General features: G+C 39.0%; 1 protein-coding gene across 1 annotated transcript in view; it reads right to left on the minus strand.

Moving 5' to 3' along the window:
- The window catches only part of MAP2K6 (mitogen-activated protein kinase kinase 6), a 116,939-nt gene extending 108,225 nt beyond the window's left edge, over window positions 1-8,714 (minus strand). The window contains exon 1 of the mRNA XM_001498752.7: window positions 8,373-8,714. Within this exon, the coding sequence (XP_001498802.1) occupies window positions 8,373-8,388 (16 nt within the window). The 5' untranslated portion in view covers window positions 8,389-8,714. The remainder of the gene's footprint in view (window positions 1-8,372) is intronic.
- Window positions 8,715-8,739: the final 25 nt, after the last annotated feature.

Genomic DNA, 8,739 nt, shown 5'->3' on the forward strand with positions numbered 1-8,739 from the left:
AATATCCATGGAATCCATTCATGTTTTCAATCTCCAACCACGTATTTTGGGTAGTGGGTTCATAAATTTGTTATGGAGTCACAACTCAAGTCCAGTAGCCAGGAGCTCAGGTTCTGGGGTCAGACAGAGCTTGATTAAAGCCTCTGCTGTGCCACTATCCACCTGGACACCTAAGGCACGTTCCTTAACCTCTCTGGCCTCAGTTTGCTCGTATACAAAATGGGACCTCATTTTACCAGGCCCTAGTGAAGGTAGAATGAGATAATTTACATCCATCACTAAGCACAGTATCTGGAATATAGAAAAAATCTCAGTGGTGTTACCATCTGGGACGGTAGGAATTATAGCACTTCCTTCTGTGTGACTTAAACTTATCGCCTTCTGGATATGGTGAACAAATCTGGGCTCATCCTACCAAAGCTACTCTGTCTTCCTGTAGCTTCCACCCCCTCCCCCTTCATTTTCAGAACCTTTACCAGGACATTCCTTCCTAAATACATACAATACCCACAATGTAAGTGACTCTGTGAGCTAAAGGATACTCATACCCACATGAAAACTGTCCCCGCAGGGTTGGGGGAGTAAATGTGAGAAATGGCCCTAACCATTGTAGGAGAAGATAACAAAGGCTGTCTTACCGTAGAGGGAAACTTCTGTCTTTAGTCCACACAGAAACAACGATGGAACTTCTGAGCTGCATCACGATAATAATCAACAAAGCCAGGCTACGGTGGTAGTGAGAGTTGTTTTTACTTTATTTGCTTTTTAAACAAAATATAAGACCAAGAAAAGGGGAGAATGAGGCACTAATGGAAGAACTAATGAGCAGCTTCTCAATAGGAGGGAAAAAAAAAAAAGAAATATAAAGCAAACAGGAAGAGTGCAGCTGAGGGGAAAGGACCCCAGGATGGGCTAAAGGAGACTGGTAGCTCAGTTCAGCGGAAATGAGCAATGGCCTACAAATCTCAAACCCAGGAGAAACACCACTCAGACATTTCCTGTCGGCTGGGCCCCAGAGGTCACTGGCTGAGTAGTGGGTGAGAAGTTATCCAGGTTAACAACTTCCAATTAAAGCCAAGGATGAATGTAATATAGAAGCTCCATCATGAAAAGACTCCATTACTCGCTTGAGTGAAGTCATAAAGGGTAAGACTAGCAGACTTTTCTTGAAAAGGACCAGACAGTAAATATTTTTGGCTTTGTGGGACAGTCTCCATCCCAACCATTCAACTCTACCATCGCGGAGGGAAAAGCAGCCATGGACAACATATGAATGAATGAGCATAGCTGTATTCCAATAAAACTTTATTTGTGACACTGAATTTGAAGTTTATATAATTTTTATGTGTCATGAAATGTTATTGTTTTGATATATTTCCCCCCAGTCATTTAAAAATATGCAAACTCTTTTCATTTATGGGTTGTACTTAAAAACAGGTAGGACTGGATTTGGCCCATGGACTGCAGTTTGCTGACCCCTGGTTACAAGCACGGGCCCTGTGCTCAGACAGGCCTGGCCTAGCATCCTGCCTCTGTAGCTTACTGGCTATCCAGCCATGAGCAAGTCAGTTAACTCACGGGAGCCTCAGGTTTTTCATTTGTAAATTAACAACAGCATCTGCCCCTAGAGGATTTATGTGACGTTCAAAAGCATACTAGGTGAAAACTGACTGACATAAGATAAGTGACGATGACAATGATGATGATGATGATGACGGTGATGATAGCATGGGGTGTGGATTGCGATCAGCATCTAGATCTGTAGCTAATGGTCTGTAAAAAAAAGACTGATCAAAACCCAACTTAAGGAGAGATTTACAGAGTAGAAAATGAAATAGATGATAAGAGACCCAGCAGGTGCCTATTTAATGCCTCAATTCAGAATTGAGTTGACTAATTTATGATGATTTGTGATAGACACCATTTTGTGTAGATTATAACCTGAATATCCTTTCCACGGAGAAAGAAGTGGTTTTATGGACCGCATACCAAACTGTGTGAACCAGCTCAGGGAAGGAAGACTGTCTCTGTCTCTGAGGAGGCAGAGTGGGGAACAAGACCAGGGCAGAAGGCGGGGCAGCCAGTAACAGCACCAGTGGTCGAGGAGGAAGTGGGGAATCCTCTCATCTGGGGGTTATCCGTGCAGAGTTCCCTGTTTTGTCACAAGACAGCTTGAAACCCTTCAGAGGCTCAAGTTCAGAGGTAACTTACAAACCAGTTCCTGAAACCAGCACAGGATGGATGAATTCCCTTCAATCCTATCCCGCTGGATTCTTTAGACAACTCATCTTAGTTCTGCATACTTTTAAAAGAGAAAGGTAGTCAGGGATCATGTAACCTTTAAATCTGCTCAGAGGGCCTAGGTAGGAGAGATGACACTTCTTAGCCATCATAAGTTGCTTTCTGTGCTATCCTTACAACTTCCAAATATCAAGCAAAGATATAACAGGAATATTAATGCAAACAAGCAGGAAAACTGCATTATAATTTAATGACCCCGAACCTTTTATGAAACATGGGGAAAAATGAAAGAGATCTCTACTGATGAAAAAATACTTTTATTGTCAGACACTTATTGAGCACCTATTATTTATAAGCACAATGCTAAAAGAGACGCAAAGATGTATACGAAGAAACGTTAGCTACCCAGCAGGGGCTTTCAGAGATCATCCATAAAAGGCAAACAACAATTACAGTGGTTAAAACTGAACGCTGATACTGTAGGTACTCGGAATTAAAACGAGAGTGTTTGCAAAATATCCTTTGGCAGAGAATCGGTAAGAAAGCCCAGCACCATGATTCATGTATGACCATTTCTTGGGCGCAGAAAAAGAACCCCTGCTGATGGTCCCATCAGCCTCCCTGGCCAGCCTGCCCCCGACAAAAACAAACAATACAAAAAATAGGAAATGTACTAAAGATTCTGAAGAAAAAAAGTTTTATAAATGTGGATTACTAGTGTTTATGGTGGTTTAGCGAAAAGAACTTCGGGACAGAGAATCAGGAAACATTAAGTTCCACCTGTGGCTCTGTCTTCAGGCAAACTACTTACTTCCAAGACCTCAGTTTGCTCATCTGTGAAATGAGATGATTGGACTAGAAAACTCCTTTCGCAGCTGTAAACTCTATCACTTAATATCAGGATGCATAAATAGGCACATTTAGTAAGGAAAGCTATGTTAAGAATACGTTAAGTGTGACTGATTTAAATAACTTGTGAGGTCAGCAAAGTTGATCCTAGCCTTAATTCTTCTAACAAATCTAGTAACCCAAAGTAAACCTCCTTTTATGACTCGGCATTGCATGTGAAGTTTAAAAAAAAGAGAATTATTCTGCAACAATGCACATAACACAATCAGGTGCTATGGAAGAATTATTCACAAAATGAAAGAAAATCTAATTTTGCCTGTAGAGATAACTGAAAATGCAGAAATGTCCAGAAGCAAGTTATCTCCCAGACTGGAATTTTAATCAGATCATTACATTTTTCTTTTTATTTTCATATTGGTCTGGATACCTATAGACAGTAAAACAAAATGAGCTTATAAAATATGTGATGTTTACTTAAGACATTTTGGTGAAAATTAAAATTAGAATCCACTAGGGAACTAAGTTGTTTAGATGTATGGAACCCAACTTTGAACCCATGATTGCCTAAGCTCTTCAACTTTGGAATTTTCTGGCCTCACTTTGAAAATAAATTGATCCCCACATTGAAATTTTAAAGATACAATTTTATGAGGAAGAAAATAAATTCAAATACATGAAACACAAATGTCAAAAAGGTGGGGGCATTCAACTTTTTTATTACTAAAAAATGCAAATGAGAATAAAGTATTAATACCTTTCATTGAATTGGCAAAGTTTTTCAAATTATTATACCCAGGATGAAGGTAAGTAGGCATAACCTTTGTAGAGAGCAATTTATTTGGCAATCTTTACCACCACGATGCCTAAAAGGAGAGAATGGGTACTTCCAAATATCGTTGGTGGGAATGAGAATTAGTGTTAGCTCTCTGTGGGGCAATTTGGCCACATCTCCATGCATGTCCCTGAACCTAGCACTTTCACTTCTAGGAATTCATCCTAAAGAGATAATTGGGCAAACGTGCAAAGATGTATGTTCAAGGTATTCCTTGCAGTATTGTTAACAGCTGTAAAAAAAAAAAAAAAATAGAAACTATGTGAAAGTCCAATAGGAGATTGATTAAACAGCTACATTCTTACAAATTAAAATAAGCAATTGTTAAAAAGAATGAGGTGAACGTATGTGTGTGAATATAAAAAGATGTCCAAGATATATGACAGAGTATAAAGCAAGTTTCAAAATATTATTATAGTGTGTAAAACAGCATGTATGAGTATGTATGTATGTACAAATACAAAGAGATAGTCACCAAAAAGTTAACAGTAATTACCTCTGGACGGTATGACTTGGAGTGATTTTTATTTTCTTGTTATGAATTTCTCTTTGGTTTGAACTTTTTTCATGAGTATATATCATTTTATGATAATGAAGAAGTTATTTTTAAAAGGTGGAGAAGAGAACGGGCAGTGGGAAGAATTGGATATCCATAACCAGTAGCTTTGCATCCTGGAATTTAGTCTGAGGCCATGGTACACACAGTAACTTAGGAAGGAGGGTGGTCATCACGGGAATACCCCTAACATTGAAAGTTACTAAATATTAAGGTCCTGTTTAAATAAATACAACAGAATTGGATATTACGAATGTAGAAACACTAATTTGATTACTTCACAGTCTATTGGTAAGTGAAGCAAAAGGGAAGTGAATAGACATTGGTTGTATACATATTTTCAATTTATTCATATACATATACATAAAATAGAAAAAAAGTCCAAAAGGATATATGCCAAAATGTATTCTATAGTAACTGATGATTCTTATTTTCCTTTTCCATATTTTCAAGTGTTTCTATAATGAACAAGTCTTATTTATGTACTTTTTTAAGTTTTAAAACTATTCCTTACAGATCTTTAAGATTTTAAAATACTGGAAAGTAGTTACAATAATACTAAGCTGTGAAAAACAAACCGATGAGAATCTCAATCCTTTTCTCCAGCGTTAAGCAGACCACCAAGAGACCCCCGTGAGTGCCCCTGCAGCTGAGTCGCAGCCTGCTGGAAAGAACTGAACGCCCCACTAACACAAAACAAGCTCAGGAAACCCAAGGTGCCTATTCTGATTTTGTGTCCTGAGATGGACGAGGTTATAAAACACACTGGCTCAGATTACAGACTAAGCATGACAAGTCCGGCTGGTACAACCTAACAAAGGAATTGACACAGAATGAGAAATTTACATTTCCAGGGCGGAATGAATTACAGAAGCAAAGCACCCATAGTAGGGTTAAGCCTACCACTCTCCTACATGCTGCTGAATTATGCCTTACACACATTTCTCACGACGTGATTTACCTATTACTACCTTAAACTGAGATAAACTAGGATTTTTAAAAGGTGAATAGAGGGAGAAATGAGAAAGAGTGCAGGGTCAAACTTTTTGTAGATTTTCAGGTGAACTGGGAGATGCCAGGCCTCCCTTCCTTCCTCTCTCCTTCCCTCCCTCCCTCAGATCATTATGGCTGATAACAATAGTTTTTCTCTCCCGGGTAATGTAGATGACACATTTTTCCTGTAGCCTGTCTTCCTGTAAAGTGCAGGAATTCCTGCACTTTCTGGGTGCCCTTCCTGTTAACTTACATTTCAGATTTCCTCAAAAGGCATTCTACCGCTTTAATATTTGAAAAATGTCAGCTCAACCCCAGACAGCTAATATAAACAAGCTGAAAAGCATACCACCTAAAGTTACAACTGTGGAAAACAAAATTTCTTTTTAAGAAATTCTTTCTCGGAATCTCACTGTTGGTAAGGCTGGAAAGAAGTAACTGGCTCCTTCAGCTCCCAGGGACTCTGTAATTCTTTTGCCTCTGCTGTGCCTTAAATTAGAGGTCTGTAAAACCGAATTATAGTGATCTAGAAAGTTCGTAAAGGTCCTTGAATTGAACATGTTGTTAAATTCTTCAACACTGTGAGGTTGCATCCACCTTTCACTTTTCCTCCCATTTCATTTGGTTATAGTATTACAAAGAAGTTTGCTACTGCAAAAAATGTCTTGGCCATTTGAAACTGCCATAGCTGAATTAGGCCAATTCCACATTTAAAGTCCAGGCCAAAGCTCCTTTGCCTTTTCTGAAATGATCACCCACTTCTTTCTACCAATAATTTTCCTTTGGGACAGAAACCCCATGTTCACTCCGTATGTACCTTCCAAACACAACCCAATTAAGAAAACTTTTTGGATGAATGGGAATTGATTTGAAGAAGCATCAGTAACTGATCTATTATGTGTGCACCCATAATGGAAGAGTGCCATGCTAATATTTCTTTTAGCTTTCCAACTCAAAAACTTGCGCTACTAGGAGTGAGCTACCTTAGGAGTGAGCCCCAAAAATGCAAAAAGGAAACTGATTTAGTTTAGACCCTGAGGTGCAAAGATCAGATCACTCTAACATCACCTTCTTCATGAAACCTTCCTGACTATCTCCCAGAGAGATCACTTCCATCCCTAAAGTCCAACAGCACCATTTCTCTTCACTATCTACGCAATTATCTTGTATTATAACGATTGTATACATGCTTTCTTTCACCAACCACAGAGTAAGTTCCTGGAAGGAAGCAACTACATTTTAAATATTTTTGTATGCCCCCAAATCCTGTGCACTACATCCGACTATCTATCTCTATGTGTACATACATACACATACATACACAAACATATGTATCACGATATGTTTATACACATATTAAACTGAACTGAATGAATGAGTGAAAATATACACAAATACAAAGTAACTAGATGTCATCTCTTTAATACATCAAAGCATGGAATGCCCCTTCTAAGCTACTATTTCTCTGGTCAATTAGGAGATTGTAGGTTTCCCCTCTCTTAAGAAACATCTGCACCTCATAATGCCAATTCCTATGTTCTTCAGCATTCTTAGCCTTTCAGATTTCCATTCTCCCCTAAGACTCAAAGACAAGCAGAGCCCTACTTTGAACTCTTAAGAATACGTATTACTTCCTTCTTGGGCTGAGATGCATGCTTCCCATCAGGTAGAATTAAAAAGTGGTACAACTACTCCAAAAAAAGCGGCAGAAAGCTTATGAGACACTTTCATTTCACCAGGTCTTACTTACCTATGTCGTGCCCCAGGTAGCCTAACTCACCCAGTGCCTAACCCACCTCTCCATTCCATACATTCTCAGATGGCATACGCTTTCTCTATAGTAAAGAAGGATTGATTATTGAAACAAGTGACTTAGGGTCCTGGAGGCACCTGACAACACCCCCTCAAGTTCTCTTGATGCCATGTTAGAAATTTTATTTTTTTTAATCCCCTCCCCAGCATGACATTAAGTCTGCAAAATACAACTGCGTAAAAAAAAAAAAATTTAAGAAAAAGAAAAGAACACAAAGAAAACAACCATAACCCTGAACTTCTGACCTATTATAATTGACTAAATATATGCAATTACACACTTAAAAGATTTCATTATGGTTGTCAATGAAACAGTGCAGTCTCCCCACGTTGGTGTAATGCTTAAAAGTACAGTTTTCCCCCAACATTTTCCCCCGAGATGCAAAGCATCTTCCTTATGGGAAGACATAAAACATCTATGCTCTCATTGCTGCTTCTAAATACTGCGAACCCAAAAGCAATTGGTGTAAAGTGCAAAATCTCGGAAGAGAAAGTCTTCTTGTCTGCTTTTCTGTAACATGCTATTATTCACACTTCACCTTTACTTCCTTTAAAAACCAAAAGTTGTTTAATGTTCAAAGCGATATCAATGGAAATTTAGCTAAATACTGGTATCGCAACGGCTCATTCCCAAAGGAATATAAGGTTACATTAATTTCCTACTAGTTTAACTCAAGTTTTACCTTTCATCTTCACCTACAGACTTTTTAAAAGTTTGTACCCTTGTTGCACATAAAATTACTTGTAATATGTGTGCATACCAAAGAATTTTACAATTATATAAAGCATTGCACTTTTAGACGCTACCAACCTGCTCTATCTCTCCTGACTGTGCAAAAGGCAAAAAGAGCTCAGTAATCCTAGCAGAAGAATGCAAATAACGTCAATGCACAGCTGAACTGCAAGCCCTGCCTTACAGGAACTCTCTGTGTCTGCAAAAAAAAGACACATACTAAACAGGAAATGCAACTGAGCTGTGGAAAACCTCAAACTTAAAAATGCAATCGCCAGGCGAAAATTGCATCCATGCATTCATAAATGCATGCACAAGCCTTTGCATTTTTGCAAGTAATGCAAATAGACTCTTACCTTTCGACTGAGACATTTTCCCCTTTCCTTTGATGGGGGAGGGGAGCACAAAAGACTTTGCCTTGCTTCTCTTCTGTAGCTAGTTTTGCAACAAAGATGCAAGCTGCAGGCGTGCAATCTTCATGCAAGTGGAGTTTCTCTTGACCGATGCAGCAGATGGACTTTCAGGGAATCAAGATGGAAATGCACACCTTGCAAAACAGACTGGAAAGTGATTTTTCCCCCAGTTGCAACGTTAGGGAAGGCTGTGCTGCAGCTACATGATGGGCCAGGGCTGGCAGCTAAAAGCTCCAAACTTGGAACTGAGTATCTTAGTGCGCAGACGTCCTTCCTGCGAAGGGCGCGGGGGCCGCTGGGTAATGTAGTT

Source organism: Equus caballus, chromosome 11 (genome assembly GCF_041296265.1).
Source record: "Equus caballus isolate H_3958 breed thoroughbred chromosome 11, TB-T2T, whole genome shotgun sequence".
Lineage (NCBI taxonomy): Eukaryota > Metazoa > Chordata > Mammalia > Perissodactyla > Equidae > Equus > Equus caballus.